Source organism: Suricata suricatta, chromosome 17 (genome assembly GCF_006229205.1).
Source record: "Suricata suricatta isolate VVHF042 chromosome 17, meerkat_22Aug2017_6uvM2_HiC, whole genome shotgun sequence".
Lineage (NCBI taxonomy): Eukaryota > Metazoa > Chordata > Mammalia > Carnivora > Herpestidae > Suricata > Suricata suricatta.
The window spans coordinates 22497359-22523679 of NC_043716.1; the positions used below are offsets into that span (position 1 = coordinate 22497359).

At 38.1% G+C, this 26321-nt stretch overlaps 1 protein-coding gene across 2 annotated transcripts; it reads left to right on the plus strand.

Moving 5' to 3' along the window:
• Window positions 1-3264: 3264 nt before the first annotated feature.
• DDX52 (DExD-box helicase 52) lies at window positions 3265-25821 on the plus strand. 2 transcript variants are annotated; one of them, XM_029928232.1, is made up of 15 exons: window positions 3265-3374; window positions 4503-4698; window positions 9103-9233; window positions 10615-10800; window positions 12586-12729; window positions 13320-13431; window positions 14275-14347; window positions 14855-15058; window positions 16726-16816; window positions 18669-18791; window positions 19161-19311; window positions 19548-19623; window positions 20845-20916; window positions 21643-21735; window positions 24532-25821. In XM_029928232.1, exons 1-15 carry the CDS (start codon window positions 3288-3290, stop codon window positions 24587-24589), a joined length of 1797 nt encoding a protein of 598 aa, XP_029784092.1. In that variant the 5' UTR covers window positions 3265-3287; the 3' UTR covers window positions 24590-25821. The 2 variants fall into 2 exon arrangements, with proteins under 2 accessions (XP_029784092.1, XP_029784093.1); XM_029928233.1 differs by lacking the exon at window positions 24532-25821 and adding an exon at window positions 22234-22327.
• The last annotated feature ends 500 nt before the right edge of the window (window positions 25822-26321 follow it).

Sequence of the window (26321 nt, forward strand, 5' to 3'; positions counted from 1 at the left end):
AACAATTTAAAGAAGAGTCTGTTTTTCAGCTTGTCCTTTGCTCATTTGCTTTTTAAATTCCACATATGAATGAGATCATATAGTATTTGTCTTTCTCTGAATGACTTATTTTGCTCAGCATCATAATATAATCTCTCTCTAGTTCCATCCAATTTGTTGTAAATGACAAGGTTTCATTCTTTTCTATGACTAATATTCCTACATATGACTAATATTCATATATATATATATATATATATATATATATATATATATATCTCACAGGTTTTTTATCCATTCATCTACCAATGAACACTTGGACTGCTTCCATACTTTGGCTATTATAAATAATGCTGCAATAAACATAGAGTTGCATGCATCCTTTTGAATTAATGTTATTGTATTTTGGGGGTAAATACTCAGTAGTGTGATTCCTGGATCATAAGGTAGTTCTATTTTTAATTTTTTGAGGTATCTTCCATCCAGTTTCCCACAATGGCTGCACCAATTTGTATTTCCACCAATAGTGTAAGAGGGCTCCTTTTTTTCCCTCTATATCCTTGCCAACACCTGTTACTTGTGATTTTGATTTTAGCCATTCTGACTATCACTCTGAGGTGTGAGGTGATTTCTCACTGTAGTTTTGATTTGCATTTCCCTGATGATGAGTGATGTTGAGTAGCTTTTCATGGGTCTGCTGGCCACATGATTCTGCTTTTAGATATGGCTTGTCACCACTTACATAGGGATTGGGTTCTGAAGTCAGCTCATAAAGAGAAGAAAATTCACTAAATAGAATTATTCTTGGAAATTCCTTAAATCACTTAAAAAAGTATTGTAGTTGCAGTTTCACATGTTGAGTTTTCACATGGTTGTGACCACACTTATGTGCCAAATTGAAGGTCAACACTTCACTTCCTAGTAAGTTCTAAGTCAATTATTTTCCTCCCATGTTGAGATAAATCATTTTCATGAAGCAACAGATAAAGTACTTAGGGCTTTCACTTATGGGTCACGTTTCATGAAAAATACTTATTTTTTAAAAGTGGACACAAGTTGAACAGCACGATTTTCCCTCTATGAGAGGGAAATGGGGGGGGAGGTGTGCCAACTCCATCTGAGAATACAGCAGATTTACATCCTCCATTCTGTGCTTACTCCACTCTTGCTTTCTTTGAATGTAAAGGAATTATCCACACTATTTAAAAAATTTTTTTAATGTTTTTTTTAATTTATAATTGAGAGACTGAGAGAGACAGAGCATAAGCATGGGAGGGGCAGAGAAAGGGGAAGACACAGAATCTGAAGCAGGCTCCAGGCTCTGAGCTGTCAGCACAGAGCCCAATAACCAGGAGATCATGACCTGAGCAGATGTCAGACCTTTAACCGACTGAGCCACCCAGGTGCCCCAGGAATTACCCACACTATTTAAATTATTTCTTACATATGTTGGTTGAATATGTATAGCTCAACTTCAATAAATTAAATGCTTTTTAGATAGTATTCCATTGTACTATTTATATTTTATGGCTTCTAAATTTATTTCTCCAGCTTTGGCCTTTCTCCCTGAGATTCAGACTTATGGAACCAACTACCTATTCAACTTCTCCGTTTAAAGTCGACTAGTTTTATCTTAACATGTCCAAAACATAAGCAAATAATTCCTCACCACCACCACCACTCCCATGTCTCCTTCTCACCAAAAACCTCTTCTTCCATAGTGGTTCCTAGCTCAGTAAATGGCATACCATCTACCCAGGGGTTCAAGCAAAAAACCCAAGAGTAATCTGTGTGATTCCTCCCTTTCCCTCACCTCCACATCAAATCAATCAGATGCATTTAGCTGTACTTCCAAATATATCCCAAATCTATCCATTTGTCTCTATTCACACAGAGACCCACTGTAATCCAAGCCACCATCATTTCTACTTTGAGTAGCCTCCCTGTTTCCACTCTTAGCCGAATTTCTATGTTCATTCTCCAAATAGCCAGAGTAATCTTTTATAAAACATTCACTCATTCGATCATCAAATATTTATTGAAGAAGGCACAGAAACTGGGAATACAGCAGTGAAGCAAATTCGATTCTTGTACTCATGGGCTTTCACTCAAGAACCTTGAGAAGCAATGTATAAGTGAATAATTTTGTACAGTACAAATACAATGAAGAAAATAAATATAAAATAGTATGCTAAATCATGTTTTCGCAGCAAAAAAATAAGTAAATAATTAATACCTTCACAGCGAACTTAGATTAAAATCCAGACTCCTTACTAAGACCTCGTTATAATACTCTATGAGATCTGTTTCTAGTTGTCCCTCCAACCGTATCTGTACCACACTTCCTCATTGCAACTTGGCTCCAGGCACCCCAGACTTTCTATTTCCTCAATATTCCAAACCCCTCTTTTTCTAAATTTATTTTTATTTATTTATTTATTTATTTATTTATTTATTTATTTAATTTTTGAGAGACAGAGAGAGACAGGGTGTGAGCAGAGGAGGGGCAGAGAGAGAGGGAGACACAGAATCCGAAGCAGGCTCCAGGCTCTGAGCTGTCAGCATTGAGCTAGATACAGAGCTCAAACTCATTTACTGTGAGATCATGACCTGAGCTGAAGTTGAATGCTTAACTGACTGAGCCACCCAGGCGTCCCTTTATTTTTTAATTTATTTTTTAATTTTTTATGTTTTTTTAAATTTATTTTTGAGAGACAGAGAGAGACAGTACGAGCAGGGGAGGGTCAGAGAGAGAGATACAGAATCTGAAGCAGGTTCTAGGTTCTGAGCTGCCAGCACAGAGCCCGCCCCCCTTTTTCAAACACGTCTTTCCTCTACCTAGAATGCTGTTTCCCAGATGTGGGAAAGGCTGCCTTCTCTTAGCTCAAATATCACTTCTTCAGAATGAACCTAATTTGCCTAAAAGTGGCTCCCAGTCCCTTTCTCTATCAATTACCCTGTAACTTGTTTCATTCACAGCGCTTTTCACTTTCGGAAATTGCCTTCCTTATTTAAGAATTTTATCTCCACTAAAATGCAAATTTCCTGAGGGGAGGAATCTTAAGGTGTCGTTCACCAAACTACCCATAAAAGTCTAGAACAGTGCCCGGCATAAGAGCATCTTGATAAATATTTTTTGAATGAACAAATAAAGACAGGCTACAGAAGCTAAACCGATCTAACTAACCTCTCGGAGTCGCCAGGCTCCGCCCCTCTAGGACCTCTTCCACCCACAGCCCCGCCCCAGACCTTCTGGGAAGAAGTCCTTTGCGCAGGCGCCCTGAGGACGCGGAGCTTTCTGGGTAAAAATGGATGCTCATGATCTCTTTCGCCGGCTTGGCGTGGGGGCCAAATTCGACGTGAGACGTTTCTCGGCGGACGCCGCGCGATTCCAGGTATTGTGCGAGGAGCAACAAGTCTGAGTAGCTGAGAAGGCGCAGGAGCCGGAGAATTATCTAGCTGCTGGTAGTGCCGTCCCCCGGAGGCCGGTGGACTGGTCGTGGGGCATTTCCCTTTCTGCGTTGGGGTGGTGCGCAGACCTACCCGCTCAAGTCCTGCCTTCCGAGTAAACTCATACTATTCTTTTATAGACTTAGAGGAGACTTCCTATTCTTCGATAGACTTCCCCCCTCCGCGCTTCCTAGTTTATTCAAGGTATAGTTAAAATCCTTTCAAAAGTAGCTATTCTTTTATAGACCTTCCCCCCCCTTTCTAGTTTATTGAAAGCATAGTTCGAATCCTTTCAAAAGTAGCTGTTTCTCCGAAACTGGTGAAAAGGGATTTCAATAACAGAATTAACCCAAAATGAAGAGAACAGTTTCTTTCACCGTAGTCTATCCAGGTTGGCTTGGCATGCATATAATTTGAATGGACCTGGGTCTTTTATTCCCACAACCTCATGACGCATTAGGTTACCCATGAGAAGAGTGGTTTAGAAATGAGGAATCTTACCTAGGGAAGTGGAGGGTGAATGATAACCTGGGAGAAGTTCGTTGGGGTCCGATTATGGAAAATCTTCTGTATCAACCTTGTCATTGGGCGGCACGTGTGTTTCACCTTTCTCTGGCGGTATGGTGTTAGTTGTTAAGCGTTTGAACTCTGGAGCCAGATCTTTTGGATCCAAATACTTTTGAGACCTTGGTTAAGTTGTTTGATCTCCTAATACCTTGATTTTTTTCATCAGTAATATCGATGTTTATCTCTTACCGTTATTGGAGGCTGAAGTTATTTAATATATATAAGCATGCTTAGATATCTGCCTGACGGCATATAGGTGTTATGCTGATAAAGGTATATGCGATTGTTATTATGATTGTTATTACTGTTAAAAGGTCAGAAGGTCATCTTGTATTTCATTTGCCCAAAACACACTTGTCAGTACCAGGTAAGGTCAGTTCAACAAATACTTGGTGAAAGGATAAGAAAAAGATAGTTATTATACCCACATCCTTACTGCCAATACTGCTTGGGTGAAAGCAGTGTCGGTCTGTCAGTGGATTGCATTTTAAATTTTTTGGTTTTAGGTAGGAAAAAGGAAATATGACTTTGATTCTTCAGAGGTGCTGCAGGGACTGGACTTCTTTGGAGACAAGAAGTCTGTCCCAGGTGAATGTGGAGCATCAATAACTTATCAGGAGCTTCAAGATGAAGAGAAAAAAGAAAGCCTAACTGAAAGGAAGAGGGAGCAGAACAAGAAAAAGAGGAAGATGATGATTTCAGGTTAGTTTTTGATTTCTTTTTTTCCCCTCTTTTTTTTTTTTCCCAGTTACAAAAAAAATTAACACAGGCTTAAGGTTATAAGTCAGACAATATACTGTCATTCCATTAGTTAATGACATTCAGGTTGTTTCCAGCTATTTGCCATTACGAATTGTTACAATAAAGATCCTTGTGGAGGGCCTGGGTGGTTCAGTTGCTTGAGCCTCTGACTTCTTGATTTTGGGCTGAGATCATAATCCCGGCGTCGTGGGATCGGGCTCTGAGTTGGACTCCATACTGAGCATGGAGCCTGCTTAAGATTCTCTTTCTCTGTCTCTCTGCTCCTTTCCCCCTGTTCTCTAGCTTGCTCTCAAAAAAAAAAAAAAATTTGTACGTATGTTCTTTTGTATAGGTCCTGTTCTTTCTTTTTTTATTTTTAATAAAAATTTGAATAAATGTTTATTGACTTATTTTTGAGGGCGGGGAGGGACAGAGAGAGAGGGAAAGAGAGAATTCCAAGCTGGCTCCGTACTGTCTGCTATCAACGTAGAGCCTGAGTTGGGAGCTTGAATTAAGGAACCTAGATATCATGACCTGAGCCAAAATCAAGAGAGAGAGAGAGAGAGAGAGAGAGCGCGAGCGAGCGAGCAAGCAGGGGAGGGTCAGAGAGAGAGGGAGACACAGAAACACAGAATCCGAAGCAGGCTCCAGGCTCTGAGCTGTCAGCAGAGCCTGCTGCGGGGCTCGAACCCACGGACCTTGAGATCATGACCTGAGCTGAAGTCGGATGCTTAACTGACTGAGCCACACAGGTGCCCCTGGTCCTGTTACTTCTGTAATTAGCATCCCAAAAGTGGGATCACTGGCTGAAAGGGTGTGCTCACTTCTTTCTTTAAACAGATAACTGAAGAATGACTTCCCACACCCATGTCAATGCTGGATACTACTGGTCTTAAATTCTTTGTGACTCTAACAAATGAAACTTTTTTTGTTTATGTTTTCTTGATAACTGTTGAGGTTGAGCAGTTTTTTATGCTCTAGTGCATATGTACATTTCAACATTTGTGAACCATCTGTTCTTTCTCTTTGCCTGTTTTTCATAGGGTTTTTTGTTTCTGTACTCTACTGTATCTTCTTCTTTGTTAAATCTATTAAGTTTCCTATCCATTTACCTTTTTCAATAAAGTAAATCCATATACATGGTTTTTAAAAGGTGTACAGAATAAGTCTAATTACATGAAATAGAAGTTGGTGTTTTGATTTTTTACTTTGCTTTTCTGTTTGGAGTGTCATTGTAACTACTGTATTGTAAATGATGGAAAATAATTGCATATGTTAAAAAAATAAATTGTTATATTAAAAAAAAAGAATAATATAGCCAGTGGTTAATGGCAATACTTTGTTTTCTCTTAAATAAAAAATTTAAAAATTGAAAAAAAAATAAAAGGTATACAGAGGTGAAAAGTAAATTTTCTTCCCATTCTTCTCACTATTTCTAGTCCCCTATTTCTCCAGAGGCAACCACTATTAATCATTTTCTTATGTATTTTCGTAAAGATACATAATTTACTATATTTATACTTCCCTTTAACACCTGAAAAATAGCATACTGTATGTTATTCTATTCTGAACCTTCCTTCCTCATACACTTTGTTAAAAAACAACGGTATATCTTGGAGATTGTTTGCGATGAGTAGGAAGTGCACTGCCTTTCTTATTTTAACACAAAATAGTATCCCATTGTACATTCCATAATCAATTTAACAAATTTTTTTGTGATGTCCATTTAGCTTGTTTCCTCACTTGCTATTATGTGTTGGCAATAAATGCCATTCCACTTTTCTTTGTGTGTATGTGGGGGTTATATCTGATAAATTCTTAGAAAAGGAATTTCAGGGGCACTTGGGGTGCTCAGTTGGTTAAGCATCCGACTCAATTTCAACTCAGGTCGTGATCTCATGTCCCTTAGATGGAGCCCCATGTTGGCCTCTGCACTAATCGTTGAGCCCACTTGGAATTCTCTCTCCCAGCTCCTCCCTTGCTTGTGTGCACTGATGAGCTCTCTCTCTCTACCTCAAAATAAATAAACATTAAAAAAAAAAAAAAAGAAATGGAATTTCAGTGTTAACAAATAGATTTAAATTTAGGTATTTTGGAATTGTCCACCAGAAACATTGTATCAATAGGAAGTCTACTGCTGTGTTCATTGAATCATAGTATATATACTATGCCATTACACATTGTGGGGATGCTATTAGGTAATTGACAAGTCCTTGTGTAAGGACATTTACTTTGTTTCCACAGTTTTACTGTTAACAGTGTTATGATAAAAGTCATTTTACTTCCCTGTCTGCAAGGAAGTTTGCTAAAGCCTTCTAAGATTAAACAAATAAGCAAACAAACAAACAAAAAAAAACCCCAGCCACAAACTTGGGAAAAGGATTCAAATGTTAGGCAACCAAAAACACACAGATATGTATTAGCACATATGTGGCATAGTGCACAGTGGTGTACCACACCATGTTTTATTTTTTGTTAGAGAAATTGCATGTGCACACATGCAGAGGAGAGGGAGAATCTCAGTCCTACTACCGTGAGATCATGACCTGAGCCAAAATCAAGAGTCCATGCTCAACCGACTGAGTCACCCAGGGGCCCCATGGCATACCATGCTTTGATTGGTCAACTAAGTATTTTCTCTCTAAGATGATAATGTAGAATCAATGCAAAACAAACTCAATTAAAATTCCAGTATGCTTTTTGGGTAGAAACTGACGAAGGAGTTTAAAAAAAAAAGTTAGACATACAGCTATCAAATGATCCACCTATTCCACTCTAGGAATTTACCTAAGAGAAAGGAAACCTATGGCCTCATGAAGACTTCATCACACATGTTCATAGCAGCTTTATTTGGGTAGCTAAAACCTGGAAATGACCCAAATGTCCTTCAGTAGGTGATGGATCAGCAATCTAAATATCCATACAATGGAATGCTACCTACAAATAAAAAAGTTAACATTGATACATGCTCCAACATGGATTAATCTCAAAATAACTATTCTGAGTGAAAGAAGGCAAACTAACTTTAGCACATACTTCATGATTCCATTTGTATAAAATTCCAGAAAAAGCAAATTATCTGCAGTGAGAAAGCAGATGCGTGGTTGCTTAGGGATAGGGCAGTGCATTAAAAGGGCCACAAGTAAGTTTGGGGTAGTGGTGGGTATAGCTTGTACATAGTGATGATTTAACAGGTGTATGCGTATGTCAAAATTCTTCAGAATTATACTTTTTTTCTTTTTAATGTCACCTATTTCTGAGAGTGAGAGTACAATAGGGATGGGGCATTGAAAGAGGGAGAGAAAACCCCAAGCAGGCTCTGTACTGTCCGCACAGAGTCCGACACAGGGCTCAAACTCATGAACCTTGAGATCATGACCTCAGCAGAAGTCAGACACTCAACTGGCTAAGCCATCCAGTTATCTGCCACATGAGTTTTAAAGTCAGCTAGTCTGATTTTCAAAACAATCCTGTCATTACTTTTCATTGAATTAATTTTATAGATTAGTGAGAATTGCTATCTTTATATTAGTGAGTAGTTCTCACTGTGCTGTGTTCATTGCTATTATAAGTGAAATATTTTCTTTCTTAGTATTTATTTTCTAACTGGCTACATATATATAAAAGCTGATTGCCTCCTTGAAATCTCTCTTAAAATATTTAAAATGTTATTTATTTATTTATTTTGAGATACAGCAAGAGGGGGAGGGCCAGAGGAAGGGGGAGAGAGAGAATCTCAAGCAGGCTCCAAGCTGTCAATGCAGAGCCCCGTGTGGGGCTTGATCTCAGGGACCATGAGATCATGACCTGAGCTGATATCAAGAGTTGGACACTTAACTGAGCCACATAGGCGTCCTGAATTCTGTTATCTAAGTATTTTCAATTTGATCTCTTATTTTCAAGTATACAGTCATCTACATATTACACAGTTGAAATAACTAACAAAAGGAAGAGAAAACTTCAGAGCTCTGATTTTACCAACAGAGACCTTGCTTCTCCGTTTCCAATTTTTATACCTCCTATTACTCTCTTTTCTCTAGTTCTATTAGCTAGTGCTTTACTTTTATTTAATGTGAAGCTGTGGCCTGTTTGCTACACTCAAGAATATTACATGTAAGGGGGTCCCTGCGTGGCTCAGTCAGTTAAGCATCTGACTTCAGCTCAGGTCATGATACCACAGTTCGTGATATCACAGTTGCGCTGACTGCTCAGAGCCCAGAGCCTGCTTTGTATTCTCTCTCTTCCTCTCTCTCTCTGCCCCTCCCTGCTTATGCCCTCTTTCTTTCTCAAAAATAAATAAATAAACATTAATAAAAAGAAGGATGTTGCACTTAAAATCTTTTAATTTTTTGATATATATTTTAGAAATTACTTCTCAAGAAGAAGGTTCTACTATACAGTGGATATCATCCGTGGAAGCAAAGATTGAAGATAAGAAAATTAAAAGAGAAAATAAACTAACTTCAGGGAAATTGGAGAATCTCAGAAAAGAAAAGGTTAGAAAAATATCTTAGCCCCTGTTGCTTTCCTAGTGAATTGTTCCTTGTCCTTTATTCTGTTGGTAAAAGTGAATGAGGTATGTGTGTATACACACACAGTCACACACTATTATATACTATACTCATATACTACATACTATGTAATTTCAATCTCAAGATTGATAATGTATTTGGAATGAAATTTTTTATATTTCATGTCCCTTTTGATAAACAAAATTTGCCCCCTTTCTCCTCTTTGTTAAGCTCGCTGGTTTAGGAAGATTTCCTCAGACAGGAATTTTAGAGTTAGAATTCTTTTTTTTAAATATTTTATTTATTTTTGATACAGAGAGAGACAGAGCATGAGAGGGGAGGGGCAGAGAGAGAAGAAGACACAGAACTGGAAGCAGGCTCCAGGCTCTGCGCTAGCTGTCAGCACAGAGCCTGACGCAGGGCTCGAACCCATGAACGTGAGATCTGACCTGAGCTGAAGTTGGAGGTTTAACCGACTGAGCCACCCAGGTGCCCCGGGATAGAATTCTTAAGAAACACATTTTATACCTTGGGACTGGGGACGTAGAATGCAGAAGAAACAACAAATATATCATTGTCATGTCTATTGCACGCCTGCCTTGTTGCAGATGGAGAATATTGTTCAGCTCATTTCAGGAGTCCAGAATCCAGAATTTGGCTCTCTATCAGAGAATGGAAAATAAACCACTACTAGACTCTGTTTTTGGCTCTCTTTCCATCAGTAAATTTAGAGTAAATCATCAAAAAGCATTGGCACTTGTGTGGTAAGTGCCATAAAAAGAAAAATACTAGATGGGTTCAATGTCTGCCTTCTAGAAGCTTATATAAAATTATAAGTTGGGGCGCCTGGGTGGCTCAGTCGGCTGGGCCTCCGACTTCAGCTCAGGTCACATCTCATGTTGGTGGGTTCGAGCCCCACGTCAGGCTCTGTGCTAACAGCTAGCTCAGAGCCTGGAGCCTGCTTCTGGTTCTGTGTCTCCTTCTCTCTCTGACCCTCCCCCTCTCATGCTCTGTCTCTCTCTGTATCAAAAATAAATAAAACATTTAAAAAAAAATTTTTTTTAAATAAAAAATAAAAAAAATAAAATAAAATTATAAGTTAACGATTATCATGATAGCATATTGATATGAGTAACACATTACTCATGACCTTGACACATTAATATGAAGAAAATGGATGGATAGGTTTTATTGTTATGAAGGTCTTCTGTCTATGAAAGGGCATGAAATATACCTTTTGGTGCTTGGAATTTAACCAAAAAGTTTCATGTACTAAAGCTTCTCCTGGAAACTGTTACTGTTGCTTTATAGCATCTTACAATGTGTATGACCATTGCTGTGGTGACCCCTTTCTTTCACTTTTCAGATAAATTTCTTCCGGAATAAACACAAAATTCACATCCAAGGAACTGATCTTCCCGATCCAATTGCTACATTTCAGCAACTTGACCAGGAGTATAAAATCAATTCTCGACTACTTCAGAACATTCTAGATGCAGGCTTCCAGACACCTACGCCAATCCAAATGCAAGCCATTCCAGTTATGCTTCATGTGAGTATAAAGGTCTAAGATGCCACTAACATTCCTTCCTCTTTGTGTTAGCCCATTCTCTTCCGTTTTTGAAGTCTTGCTGTCCACCTTACCTCCCCCCTGTAGAAATGCCCCCTTACCTTGTAAGGTCCATCTCAAATGCCTGTGCCAGCATATCACTACAATCCGATGTGCTCTTGTTCTTTTACCAACACTGTTTCCTCTGCCACCACTTCTCCAAGGTATTCAGTGCGCTCTTTGTCTTACAACATTTATCTTACACTTTATACTAATTATGTTTACCTTTTGCATTTTACTAGAGTGTAAACCCTCTGAGGATAGGGACTACGTTCTGTTTGTTCATCCATGATTTTGTTTATAATTCTCAGGAACTGTTTCTGAAATACAGAATTCTTGTACATAGCCTGACTTTTTTGTCCCCCAATACGATTTGCTATTGAAATATACTTTATATATAATAAAATCCATAAATTGTAAGTTCACAGTTCAATGAATTCCTACAAGGCATACCCTCTATATAACTGTTCCCAGTGGGGATGTGTGACATTTCTATTGCCCCAGAAAATTCTACTCTGCCTTTCCGTTCAGTCTTCCCCCCTGCCCAGAGGTAACCACTGTTCTAATTTCTGTTGCCATGCATTAGTTTTGCCTCTTTCAGAATGTCATGTAAGTGATATCATCCATTATTTATTTTTTTATTTCTGTTTTCTTTCACTCTGCATATTGTTTTTGAGAGCTATCCATGTTGCATTTATCAGTAGTTTGTGAGTAGTATTCTATTGTTTGAAAATACCACAGTTTGTTTACCTACTGGTTGGTAGAGGTATGGGTTAACTTAAGAGTTTTGGAAATTAAATTTTTCTGAGGTTTCTTTTTGTACCAATGAGAGCTGACTTTTTCTCCCATGTAGCCAAGATGGCCTTTGGTTCTGGGAGCCAAAAAATATGTGTTACCTTTTCATCCATACTTGTCCTTTCTGTTTTCTTTGGGAACTGAAGTGAGAGTACATTCGAATGATGCTGACTCACATTGTAGTAAATTTGCTTCTAATTTTCATTTAAGATGATTTCTGTTACAATTTCAGCTTAAAGCCTTAAAAATCATAGTGACTTTTTGAAGATTGTTACCTATAAGTTACTGTCACTCAGGCTATTGCCACTATTTATTTATTACCTTCAGCCATTCTGTTACTCATTAAAACCTTCCCTGTGGAGGGACTTCTGGGTGGCTCAGTTAAGTGTCTGGCTCTTAATTTCAGTTCAGGTCATGATTTCATGGTTCATGAGATCCAGCCACGAGTTTGGCTCTGTGCTGACAGCATGGAGCCTGCTTAGGATTCTCTCTCCTCCTCTCTCTGTCCCTCCCCCACACTCACTCACTAGCTCTCTTTCTCAAAATAAACAATTTTTTTTTAAAACAAAGCACCTTCCCTAGGGATTGAGCAATACTGGTATCAAGGGGGAAAGTTTGTTTTATAAGAGTTTAGGGTGAAAGAAAAATGGAAATAATGGAAATACTTGAGGTTTTGAATTGTCTTTGGATTTTAATTATCCATATTCTTTACCTAATTCTAATGGAATTTGGTGGCAATGCTCAGAAACTCCACTGGGGCACTGTTGGCAAGGGTGGATGAGGTTTGAAAAGCAAATGTGGGAAAAGTTGGTTTAGCAGTGGGAATATGAATGATTGCATACATTATGATTATTTCTGTGGCGGGTTGCATTACCTAACCAGTCTATGAAAACCTTATGTACTTACCTTATACTTAATACACTTTGTTTTTAGGGTCGAGAACTTCTGGCCTCTGCTCCTACTGGATCTGGAAAGACGCTGGCTTTTAGCATTCCCATTTTGATGCAACTAAAACAACCCACAAATAAAGGCTTCAGAGCCCTGATTATATCACCAACACGAGAACTTGCCAACCAGGTGTGGCTTGTAGCTTCGAAAGAGGATGGGTCTGGTGTTTGCTTCAGTCATTTCTTACTTGAGGGCAATAAAAATATCTCAGAGTAAGAGCCTGTGTTTTGGCATGGGCAAGTGTTCTGTACAGGGCGCTCTGTTCTGTATCCTACTGTTCGTGGGCAAGTGTTTGGAATCTTTTTATAATCTACTACAATGACTTTAACATCAACGATATTTCTTTGGCAAATGCTCTAAGATCTTTTTAGTTGAGGCTACTGTAATATATAGTTCCTCTCTAAAATGTAATTTTCTGACCTAGAAAAATGAAACCTCATCTCTGTTTTTGAGAAAGAAAAACCATACAGTGACCTCTATCCTTCCAATGTGCTTAATAGAAAACACATGGCAAGCATAAAATATTTTTTAGCGGCACTGTGTTCTAAAAACAGTATGTAGTAGATTGGAAAATGCGAGATTCCAGGTTAATGTACATATTATTATGGTTTTAATTTCAGTTATTCATGGATTGGTAATTTATTTTAATAATGTAAACAAGACAATTTATCTTATTTAAGTATCTTAGCAGCTAATGTTTTTGTCATTTTCCATTTTAGATTCACCGAGAGTTAGTAAAAATCTCTGAGGGAACAGGATTTAGGATACACATGATCCACAAAGCAGCAGTGGCAGCCAAGAAATTTGGACCTAAGTCATCTAAGAAGTTTGGTAAGGGATTCATGGTTGAGCTCAGAGCATGCAAGGGATTTGCAAATTACAAATATTTTTACTGCCACGTAAGTTTTTTTAAATGTAGTCATGCACCCCATTAGTTTGGTTTTTAGAGAAGCTAAAAGAGATCTCCCCGTTCCCACTTGGTAGTTATATAAATGTACACCAGTGATTCTCAACCAGAGGTAATTCGGCCCCCACCCCACCTTCCACCCTAGGGACATTTGCCAACATCTGGAGACATTTTAAGTTGTCAGAACTGGGGTGCTACTAACCTGTGGTAGGTAGAGTCCAGGGATGCTGTTAAACCTCCTATAATACACAAGACAGTCTCCTACAACAAAACGTTAGCTGGATCATAACGTCAGTAGTGCTAAGGCTGAGAAACCTGACCTTATATTATTGATTTTTAATCTGCCATGGAAATACTCTGCACATAAGAATGGCTCACATCCCTACCCTTGGATCAGTCAGAAAACCAGCTTTTACCTGTCTTTCATCTTGAGCTTCTAATTAAATTTCATATAAAGAGAAGGTTTTCTGGAAAAACAAAACAAAGTATTTGAAAATATCACTGTTGGGTTATAGTGTTCTTGCCTCTTAGAAATTGAGTAGGCAGATGAAATATAATAAAAGAGTAAGCATACTTTGTGCTATGATGATTAAAAATATATTAGCTTATAAATAAGAAAGAACTTGTGTTGGTGTAGTAAGATAGTGAGGACAGCCTCTCCCTCCCCCTCTTCAGGTTATTCACTGAAATTCAGGAGGCTTAATTCCCTAGTTTGAGAGAGAGATGAGTCTTGCTTTTGCAATTTGTACCATTTGTTTCTCCTACAGATATTCTTGTGACTACTCCAAATCGACTAATCTACTTATTAAAGCAGGATCCTCCAGGAATAGATTTAACAAGGTACAGATTACATTTTAATCTCTCTTATGTGCATTTTCACTTAGTTGATTATATTTTGTCCTTGATTGCTTGTATTATTGCCTTTTGGAGCTTGCTATCTGGCAACTTTCCATCAGTGTTTGTGCTGAGAACAATGGTTTTCATTAAACATGTAGGAAAATAACTATCCGGTCTGGACAAAAGTTACAGATCCTGATAAGCCGTTAGTACAGAATTCCCCTAGGCATTTTCACAGCTTCCAGCAATGGTGATGGAGTTTATAAGGTTTATGTGAAGCTCTGTTGTTGATAATGGGATCTCATTTCTTTGAGGCTAACAGAATAAAATGTTACTTTATGTTTTTCTTGTTTTTACCTTTCTCCTGCTGATTTCTCTTTTACCTTTTTCTGGTATGATGTGTGGATCTGAGAAGGAGAATAATAGTTTGACTTCTTGTGTCGCCACAGTTTGGTGAAGTGTCTGAGATCTTCCAGTTCAATACCCACACATTGTATTGTTATTTCTTAGTGTTGAGTGGCTGGTAGTAGATGAATCAGACAAACTGTTTGAAGATGGCAAAACTGGGTTCAGAGACCAGCTGGCTTCCATTTTCCTGGCCTGCACATCCCATAAGGTCAGAAGAGCTATGTTCAGTGCGACTTTTGCATATGATGTGGAGCAGTGGTGCAAACTCAACCTGGACAATGTCATCACTGTATCCATTGGAGCAAGGTAATTGTTCTTCTGTGTTATTCCACTGTCTTTGTTTTATAACGTGAGTCCTTTTGTTTTAGACTCAAGGAGACAGGTTGTTTGGCTTTAGATTAATAACAGGGAAAGTTTTACTGAAAGTCATGCATTCTTTAAAGTCAGGATTAACTAAGCATTTTCTATTTTAGAATAATCCAAGGGGAGATGCTCAAGTTGTCATGTTAGTATTTCTGTCATTCAGTTGATTTTTCCCATCCACAAAGCATGAATTGAGTTCTATAGCCAGAGAGGATTTAGTTTCTTTGATGTCTTAATTAAGTAGGATAACAGAGGAGGAAGCTGATGTCACTGAGCCCCTTGATTTATAATTCCTTTTAAAAAATACATGGGGGAGCATTTTATGCTAAATGAATGTGCACTAGTAGAAAAAAGTTATAGGAAATTATAGCCACTTGATAGAATGTTATGTAACTTAAGAAATGACAGGTAGCAAAATTATTATGAAAAAGTGCTTGTAATACCATATTAAGTAAAAATAGAAGGCAAATGGAACAATAAAGAATACCCTGCCTACTTTAAACTTAAAACCTGTGTTATATAAAAAGAAAGTAGGGGCGTCTGGGTGGCTTAGTTGAGCGTCCAACTCTTGGTTTCAGCTCAGGTCATGATCTCACAGTTTGTGAGTCAAGACCCGCGTTAGGCTGTGCTGTGACTGCATGGCGCCTGCTTGGGGTCTCCCTCTCTCTGCCCCTCCCCTCCTCTTGCACATGCACGTGTGTACGTGCACTTGCTCTCTCAAAATAAATAGACTTAAAAAAAAAAGAAAACAAATTCATCACATATGAAGGCAGACAACAGAAGAGAAAAATTAATTATGACATAGTATAATGTACTGTCGTATCCTACAGTGTTTCTAAAGCCTTAAGATACCTCACTCCCCAACTGTGTATTTAAAAGAAATTCTTGCTAATCATTAAGAAAAAAAGCTCAGACAAGTAATAACCTTAAAATTGTTCTCATTATTTGATCCAGTAATTTTATTTTTAGAAATTTTTTTGTGAGTAAATAATTAGATACATGAAAATTTATGACCAGACTACAACAAAATGTAAAATTTATTCTAAAATGGTAGAATTATAGACAATTGGTTTTACTGTTTACATTTTTTAAATTTATCTTCTTAAATTTTTTTAATGTTTATTTTTGAGAGAGAGAGAGAGACAGAGTGCCCGCAGGGGACAGGCAGAGAGAGAGGGAGACACAGAATCCAAAGTAGGCTCTAAGCTGTCAGCACAGAACCTGATGTGGAGCTCGACCTCACAAATCTTGGGATCGTGACCTGAGCTGAAGTTGGACACTTAACCGACTGGGCCACCCAGGTGCTCCAATCAGATTTTCTTTAAATAACATTTATAGTTAGAATAAAACATTTAAAAATAACTTTGGGGCACCTGGGTAGCTCAGTTGGAAGAGCATGTGACTTTTGATCTCAGGGTTGTGAGTTCAAGTCCCACATTGGGTATAGGGTTTACTTAAATAAATAAAACTTTAAAATAAATAAATAATCTTGTCTTCAGATTAAGGTATAAATAATTAACTGCTTATATTGACAATAGAAAGGGTGATTCTTTGGGGGTTATATGTAAATTTTTTCATTTATTTAGAATTCAGGTATGTTTTCCTTTCAGGAATTCTGCAGTAGAGACTGTGGAACAAGAGCTTCTCTTTGTTGGGTCTGAGACTGGGAAACTTCTGGCCATGAGAGAGCTTGTTAAAAAGGTATATTTGGACTTCTTGAATTTGGATGAAATTCATCAAGTCTTATATGACTGAAGGGAGGTTGAGCACTATTCTTATATCATATTTAGTAATCCAGTGGTAAATTTGTAAACACATTAGGTCAACTGTTGTCCCAAGGCAGGAGGCTCACCACTTAGAATATGCTAAGTTTTCTGTTCCCAGCTCAGGGTAGGCTAGGAAAAGACCTACCTCCTGCCCTGAAAATTTCTTTTTTTCTTCATCTTACACGTCTGTATTGGCTCCCTTCATCTTCCCCCTCCCCCTCTTCTGGTTTCTCAAAGAATGGAACATTATAGAATGAATAGGACACTGAGTGCGGTTTTCTGTTTTTTATCCCTTCGGTAAGTATTGAGTAGAAGCCGTAGTTAAAAAGTTAACTATGAGGGGTCAGGGCAGGGGAATAAAACAATAGAAATCCTAAGCCCTGCTCTTAGAATTTATTCTTTTTTATGGGATAAGAGAAACATACTTGTGTAAGATAGTTTGCGATAAAGTGTCATAAAAGGCTAGAGAGTGCTTTTCTTAAGCATCCCTATAATCTTCATGGGGCCAAGAGGGAGAGTTGAATTAGTTGGAGATAGACTTATGGAAGAAATGCTGCTACTGTGGGCCTTGAAGGATCTGTGAGATAAAAGGGTGGGGGAAGTAGGTGGTTGGAGGAGTAGCTAAAGCAAAGTTTCAGCCGTGGACATGAACACGGTGGGTTTGGAGACTCCTGAAGGGGTCACCTATCTAACGCAAAGAGTTTATGGTGAGAATTAAAGATCAGGTTGGACAGGAAAGTAGGGGCCACGTTAAGAGAAACCACCAGACATTTTGAAGAATTTTAAGGAAAATTGCTTAAACAGTGACTGAAAATAAGGAAACCAATTAGTAGGTTGTTAAATTTGGCTGGTAAGAGATGAGGAGGATTTCTAGCCATGTCTGATCCTTAGGAGGTCTCTAAACCCTCTGAAATAATATGTCAGATTTGTGTGAATGCATGATTGCCTATTAGAAAACTTCATAGCCTCAGTAAAGTCCAAAAGGGGAGTTTGTGAACCAAAGTAAAAAAGGTTAAGCCCTAATAGAGCAGTTGAAAATATAGAACACTGGTTTGAAAGAGAGGTGGGGTTTGGTGATATAAATATAAACATCGTCTGGTTAGAGCTGGTAGTTGATAACTGAGATTCTACCTAACTTATAATAAGATAGTAGTTATACTGAGAGACCTGAGAACCAAAGACTAAGCTTTGGAGGAATACCCACAATTAGGATAAACAATAAATTAAAAAACAGTTAATAAATTTTAGCAGAATTTAAAAATCTCTGAGGCACAGAAGCCAAGGGATGATTGTTTTAAGGAGTGGGCATCTATCATTGTAGAAAAGTAAAAGCGAGGGGCGCCTGGGTGGCTCAGTCGGTTAAGCGTCTGACTTCGGCTCAGGTCATGATCTCACTGTTTGTGGGTCCAAGCCCCGCATCGGGCTCTGTGCTGACAGCTCAGAGCCTGGAGCCTGCTTCAGATTCTGTGTCTCCCTCTCTCTCTGACCCTCCCCTGCTCATGCTGTCTCTCCTCTCTCTCTCTAAAATAAATAAAAACAGAAAAAAAGAAAAGGGGATTAATTAGACATTATTGGAATTAGCAAGGTGGAAATTAGAGTTCAAGTTGAGTAGAGAATGGATGGTGAAGAAGATGGAGGCAGGTATAGACCACTGATCTGAGAAATTTGGCAATAAAAAGTACATTAAATTGAATTGGGTGCTTTTATGAACTAAAACCATATGAAATACTGTGATTTTATTCTTGATTATGTGTTATATGTGCTGATTTTTGCCTCCTTTCTTTTAGGGTTTCAACCCACCTGTTCTTGTTTTTGTTCAGTCCATTGAAAGGGCTAAAGAACTATTTCATGAACTCATATATGAAGGTATTAATGTGGGTGTTATTCATGCAGACAGAACACAGCAACAGGTAAAGCCTAATGTATACTTTCAAAATGATAAAGAACTACTGAACTTCAAAAAAAATTTTTTTTTTACATTTATGTATTATTGAGAGACAGAGTGAGACAGAGCATGAATGGGGGAGGGGCAGAGAGGAGACAGAGCATCCGAAGCAGGCTCTAGGCTCTGAGCCAGCTGTCAGCACGGAGCCTTACACGGGCCAGAACCTGCAAACCGCGGGATCATGGCCTGAGCCGAAGTTGGTTGCTCAACCGACTGAGCCACCCAGGCGCCCCAGAACTACTAAACTTTAAAATATTGGCATGAAATTTATAAAGTACTTGTTTTCTGTTCCTAGAGTGGTACTAAAACATTTAACATGTGTTTTATTAACCAGAGAGATAACATGGTCCACAGCTTCAGAGCTGGAAAAATCTGGGTCCTTATTTGTACAGCCTTGCTAGCCAGAGGGATTGATTTTAAAGGTGTGAACTTGGTGATCAACTATGACTTTCCAACCAGCTCAGTGGAATATATCCACAGGATCGGTGAGTTGTCTTTCCTGCTCCCACCCCCGCCACCACCGTGAGGCACCACTCATTTTAGTGCCTTCTGTTCCCTTCCAACGTGCTTATTTTTTTTCAGTGCTCATTTTAGTGAAAAGCCAGTGACTCACATGTAAATCTTGAAGTTCCTTTTCCCCAGAAAAAGTGTTTTTTTCACTTTTTTCCCCCAGAAAGGTGTTTTTTTCATCAGTATGATCTGATTTTTTTTTTTCCTTTAGGTCGAACTGGAAGAGCAGGGCATAAAGGAAAAGCTGTTACATTTTTCACTGAGGATGATAAGCCATTATTAAGAAGGTAAATTAGGAAAAATAACTTGCATACACAATTAACAGGTAATTACAAAATGGTCAGGGCCCAAATTCTGTTATGGTGTTAGTCAACCAGCTTTTAGCCATGACCAAGGGAAAAATGATCAAAGGGCCTGCTTTTGCCCATCCATTATTAGATTTTGGAAGTATTCATAATGGAATGTTCATTGTTAAATTTCAGACTCAGGATTCTCCCAATACTTTATTTAATAGTTAGGTGTGTGGCTTAGTGAATAACGTTTACCCCTGAGTCTTTTCATCTCAGTCAAAATTATCCCTTAACCATTGTGCATCCTTCCCTTTACTCTTAGGGGCAGATGGAGTTTTATATTTAGTCCTAGGAAAAACTATTTTAGTAACATATTCCAGTATTATTCAGTTGTAGCCCCTTGAAGGCAGTGTAACATATGATATACTATTAAAACCTTAGGTCTTAATTTAGCCCATCATCGTAGATTTTAAAATAAAAGCAGAGTTTCCTACATTTTGGCTGCCTACAGTAAATTTAGACTCATGATAATTGATAGTACTTCACACTTAGAACAAATGAAATTGAGTTATGGCCAAAAGCAGTTTGTACTTTGAAGTCTTTATCAGTTTTGCTAAGATTTGATTTGTGTCCTCTGAACATTGGCTCTGGCAGCCTTGGATTCATTCTGAGCAGACTTTCACAAGTTCATGTGAATCACCTACAGTCTCCTCCGTAACTCCAAGCCTTTGAATATGATGACTTCCATATCAACATAACTATGCCTCTCAGTTTTCCATCTGGGAAACGGGGATAATGATAGTATTTTGTTAGTAAAGGGTTGTTGTGTGTGATGAATAGGTTACTATATATGTGAAAAGCCTACAACAATGCCAAGTACGTAGTAAGCACTAGTATCTAATAAACTGAAGCTTGCATCTTCTTTAGTCACTGACTAAAGAACTCATCCAGGATTGGGTTTAGTAGCTTTTTAGGGTTTGATACATGTTAAGGAGAAATGACTGCTAGATAAAACTCCTTACCGTCCCGTGGATTGCAGCCCAGCAGACAGCTCTAACTCAGTGTGCTTACATCTGGTGGTAATTTTCAGCAGAACTCTATACTGCATTACTTCCTGGTTTGTGTAGTTTTAGTTCCTCTTGAATTGTGCAGAGGGTTTAAATGCATAAACATCACTTTAACCAGATACAGATTTATGATTATGGGTTCCTTTTTCAGCATTGCCAATGTTATACAGCAGGCCGGATGTCCTGTACCAGAATACATAAAAGGTTTCCAAAAACTACCAAGGTACAATCTTGAATTTACCTAGACCTTCTCTCTCTCCCTCTCTCTCTCTCTCTCTCTCTCTTTCTTTCTTTCTCTCTCTCTCCCTCTCTCTCTCTCTCTCTCTCTCTCTCTCTCTCTGTATGCATTCTAGCTTTCACACTCTTACAATAACAGTTCTAGCAATACTACTAATTTTAGAAATTTTTTTTAAAAAGTTTTCCTTTTTAATATCTGTGAATATTATATGTTCTCTCCTTGTCAGTTTTTTCATTCTTGAAATGTTAATTTTTAAAAAATTACTCAATGTAAGTGAAATGTGCTTGAATTGATTTTAGTTCATAGCACTAATAGAAAGCAGTTAGGTGCCCAAAATCAAACTTTAATGCTTGTTGGCACGGGCTATGAGCATGACACAGGACATATTTTAATTATAATCAGTGCCTTTTTAAGAAATTGAATTTATCATCCCTTTGGGTTATCTCTGTAAATGCTATTAGGTACACAGGACATATTTTAATTATAATCAGTGCCTTTTTAAGAAATTGATTGAATTTATCATCCCTTTGGGTTATCTCTCTAAATGCTATTAAGTAATTTGGCATTTTAAAGTGGATATAGTGTCACCATAAACCTGTAAGTAGATTAAAAAGTGGATTTTGTAATCAAGAATCAAAACCAATTTTAGCTTTAGCTGTTTTTGATTAAGTTCGACTGAATGTAATTCTTTTCTCTCTTTGTCTCTTTCAGCAAACAAAAGAAAAAGATGATTAAGAAGCCATTGGAGAGGGAGAGCATTAGTACAACTCCAAAATGTTTCTTAGAAAAAGCTAAGAATAAACAGTAAGTATATGATGAGAAAAGTTACTGTTCGACTCTCTCATATAATAGGCATTATTTTTCCTTAGGATACATTTTTTGAGGTAAGATTGATAGGTTCAATCTGTTATATAAAATGTAATAAAAATAAGACATCTTAGGTTGCTAGTGATTTGGGAACTTGGATGATTCAGTCTTGGAATTTTTCTGTATTCATATATTAATGATCAGTTTTTTTCCGTCTTTGAAAGTACGATTTCAGTTCACTTAGAATTAGGATTGCACTGCCCACCACCTGCACACAGCCTACATCATAACTGAGGCAGGCAGGGCTATTGGCGCACATTGATGGAGTCGTCCCTGAGTTCTGTTTCGGCAGAATTTCAGTACAGTCTTAGGCTTTTGTGGAAGCACACTGTAACACCTCTAAAAAGTGTAATTTGGGTAAATTTGTAGTGGTTTAGCTGAGTTTTATGAGGATGTTAAAGCATTGATTTTTTTTTTTTTTTTTTTTTTTTTTAGCACACACAAGACTACCTTTTGATAGAGGTAGTCAAAACTATGCTAATCAGGGGCGCCTGGGTGGCTCAGTTGGTTAAGCGTCCGGCTTCAGCTCAGGTCATGATCTCATGAGTTCGTGGGTTCGAGCCCCACATCGGGCTCTATGCTGAAAGCTAGCTCAGAGCCTGGAGCCGGCTTCAGATTCTGTGTCTCCCTCTCTCTCTGACCCTCCTCTGCTTGTACTGTCTCTCTCTCTCAAAAATAAATAAAAAACATTAAAAATATGCTAATCATTACTACTCTTTACATTATTTAAGGAAAAACCATTACATGAAAAAACATTAGAGAATAATTTTTAAATAAAATAGAAGTTTAAGATAAGAAATATTCTGAAATGGTGTAGTTACAAAAAGCTTCAAGAAGGTAGAACTATCTTTAGGAAACAGGTAAAATGTAGGCCATATAAAAGAGACAGGCATAAAACTGGCATTGCAATTTCCTTCTAAGTCAAACGAGTCTTACTTGACACTTTGTATTGACTATGGGAAGTAAAGTTTGGTTCAGGGATGTAGAGTGAACATAGTATCCCAAAGTTTTAGTGCAGTTTTAAGCTTTAATAACTTGGGAAGAATAAATGCTACAAACTTACAAAAGTGTCATTTGAAAACTTAAAACATTTTAATTTTGTTTGTATATACTAATTTTTGTTAATTCTTAATACATTTAAAAAATTTTTTTGTGACAGCAGTTCTGGGTAACACTTAAACCAGTGGATTGGTAGAAATGGTCACCCTGCTTGGCCACCTTGGTCACCTAATCTATCTTGTTAGACTTTTTCTTGTGGTGGGCTGTATCAGAACTGTTGTTCTGTGTGCATCAGAACCTTATTCTTTGAGGGATCTTAAAGCAAGTGTTAGAAATGTAATCTCTTCAGGCACTGAGCAGCAGCTGATGAAAATTTTAACAAAAGTCAGAAATCAACTAGAGTATAAGATGGTGGGTATGTTGAATGTTAATAAGAAACATCAGTATTTTAAAGAATTATACTTTGAATGTTGATTTTTGTAAGTTTGTAGCATTTACACTTGAGGTGATAAACTTCAAGCTGTGCTACGAGACTTTGAGGACACTGGGTATAAATCTCGTCACTTCAGCCGCCCCAGGTAAGATGCTGTGGCTGTCTCCACTGTCCTTGTAGAAGCCATCCTTCTTCAGAGAGCATGTAAACAACACCCGATCTGACTCTATCTAGCTCACCTTTTTACGCCAGATATTCCTTTAACGATCTTACCCCCAGCTTGCTGATAACTCTGAAGTCTATATCTTCAGGCCCAGCTTTCCATATAAACATGAATCCTGTTACCTAGTGGACCTCACTTCAGACACTATAAACTCAGTCTGGTACAATGGAGGGAAAAATTGAATTTGGAGTCAGAAGAACTGGCTCTGATACCATCTTTACCTGTGTGACTTTGGACAAGTCACTTACCCCTCTGCTTGATGGAAATAAGGATATAAATCATTGCTCCTCTGCTACTCAAGTTTGGTTGAGGATTAAATGAGTTAGTATACATCAGGAGCTTTGCATTACTATAGTATGCAAACATTGGTTATCTTCTCAAAAATTTTTCCTTTGTCTTTGTTAACACTTAATTCATGGGATTCACCAAACTCTAAAACCAGACTGTCAGGGTTCATATTTAACGTTTATTCACAGTGTGTGATGATCAAGTTATTCAACCACTCTGCCTCATAAAATGAGGGTAATAATAGAATCTTTTTCATAAGTAGATTGGAAGATTATCTGAGTTGATATGTATGAAGCACTTATAGCAGTATCTAGCACTTAGTCAATGTGAACTCTTATTATTAGGCCAGAGTCAGACTGTCTTTTTTTTTCTTAATGTCTTTTTAAAATTTATTTTTGAGAGACAGACTGTGCAAGCAGGGGAGGGTCAAGAGAATCTGAAGCAGGCTCCAGGCTAGCTGTCAGCAAAGAGCCTGATGCAGGGCTCGAACCCTCGAACCGTGAGATCATGACCTGAGCCGAAGTCAGATGTTCAACTGACTGAGCCCCCCAGGCGCCCCCAGACTGTCTTTGATACTACGTGGTAGTGTGGTTTGCTGTGATGTTCTGTCTCACGTAGGGCTGTGATTTTCTAAATGGCAGAAACCATGTCTAATGCATCCTTGTGTTCCTCGTGCCTCATGTACTTGATTATACAGTAGACTTCAGGAAATGTTTATTAAACTGGCAGTTTTAAACAGTACGTATATCTAGAATTTTGTGTTCAACTTGCTTTAATTTCCTTATCACAGGAAAAAGGTCACTGGTCAGAACAGCAAGAAGAAAGCTGCTCTTGAAGACAACAGTTAAAGACTGGCTTTTTAAAAGACTTTTTCAGAAATGGAATTTTATGATCCCAGCATGAATGTTGTTTTCATGGAATACTTCAGATCCTTTAATCACCTGTAACATTTGAAAGCAACTACAAGAACGTGGGACTGATGAAAAGTGATACTAAACTATCAGTGCATCATGTCAAATTTCAATTTGTAGGTGACTTTTAAGTGATTACACAATGGAAATAACATTCATTGACATTTCTGTGGTTTGAATCTAGAGACATACTTCTTATAGAAGAACAAAAGCTTATGCCAAAATTAACACCCAAATGTGGTGAACTCTTAAGGACTTTTCCTTCAAGTATGAAGGAAGGTGTGATGTGTGCTGTGGAGAGTCCACTGGAACCAGATGTCAGAGTTAAGCCTTGAGACTGGATGCCCCTTTCTGTCACCACACCCATCCCACTCTAACTTCCGGGGTGGAGGAGTGCACTGGACAAGCAGCAGCACAGGCCGTCTACCAAGATGAAACCGTCTACTGCTCTGTTTGTTTTACTATTTCTTACATGGTTGATGGCCTTTTGTGTATGAGCCACAACAAACAGCCTCTTCTGTGGCTGGTTATTCAAGTTCCCTAGGATTTTAAGTCCTTTGGTCAATTAAATATCCTTATACCTCATTGGTAAGATAGCCTATAGTGTTGCAACTGCAAGATTATGGTCAGCCTCTCTCTTACTTCCATTTTCCATCATTTAATCATGCTCTTTCCTGTCTCTTTCCATTCAAGATGACTTTACTTGAAAACTGATAAACACTTTATCCTGATAAGGAAAATGTTCCTGTTACTTGATATACCTGTGGCTGCATTCTCTTACAGCTGGTTTTTCCTGAGGTTTTATGGTCCTGCATCCATTTAGTAAACAGGTCTCTTCCAAAGCTGAAGAATTAAGGTTATATAGTAATGGAGACTCTTAGCAGATTTTTCTTAGTTGCTAGTCTTGTACAGTTGGAATAAAAAATCCACTCCCGCCTGAAAAGATTGGTAGTTATTATCAATAGTGCTACAATACTATAATGTAAATAATCTTAGCTCAGTAGCATTTGAATTACACTTAATAATTTCCTTTACTCGGCCTTTTGTTCTAAAGTCAGAACAGGTAGATTCCAACTTGAATATTTTAAATGACACAAATTGTTCATCTTCAGAATTTATGTAACTGGAGACCATTTGCTAGAAGGTGCAAAAAATAACTTACAAGCGTGTGATTTTTGTTCTTGCAAACAGATCCTCGAGACTATATATCCTAGAGGTAGTTGTGATGGGGCCACCTGTTTGCCAACTGTGTGACTTTGAATAGGTTCTTTAATTTCTCAGAGCTTCTGATTTTTCAGGAATGAAATCGGGGGTAATACCAACTATGTCTCAACATTGGAAGGATACCGCTCTGTGCCTGACATATTACAAATCCATGCCAGATATTCCTTAAAACAAATGTGATTTATTTGGTTAGGAATACAAAGCTTAATAACACAGTCTGTGCCCTTAGAGTGTAGCAGTGCGTATAGAGTAAGGGAACAAATGGAGTGGCAAGTGCCATGTTACACATAAGGCCCAAGCGCTGAAGCATCAAAGGATGGCATCTAACATGTCACGGAATGCTGACATCTGGTGCTAAGTCTAGCCGACAGAGGACTCCACAGGCAAAGCAGAACAAAGTATGTAGGCGGAGACAAGGGATCACCTCTTCCGTGATCCTTGGTAT

Coding starts and splice junctions, on each gene's coding strand:
- DDX52 (XM_029928232.1), top strand. CDS start 3,288: ATGGATGCTCATGATCTCTTTCGCCGGCTTGGCGTGGGGGCCAAATTC. Junction 10,801..12,585: donor CCATTCCAGTTATGCTTCAT/GTGAGTATAAAG, acceptor CTTTGTTTTTAG/GGTCGAGAACTTCTGGCCTC. Junction 13,432..14,274: donor TAAGTCATCTAAGAAGTTTG/GTAAGGGATTCA, acceptor TTTCTCCTACAG/ATATTCTTGTGACTACTCCA.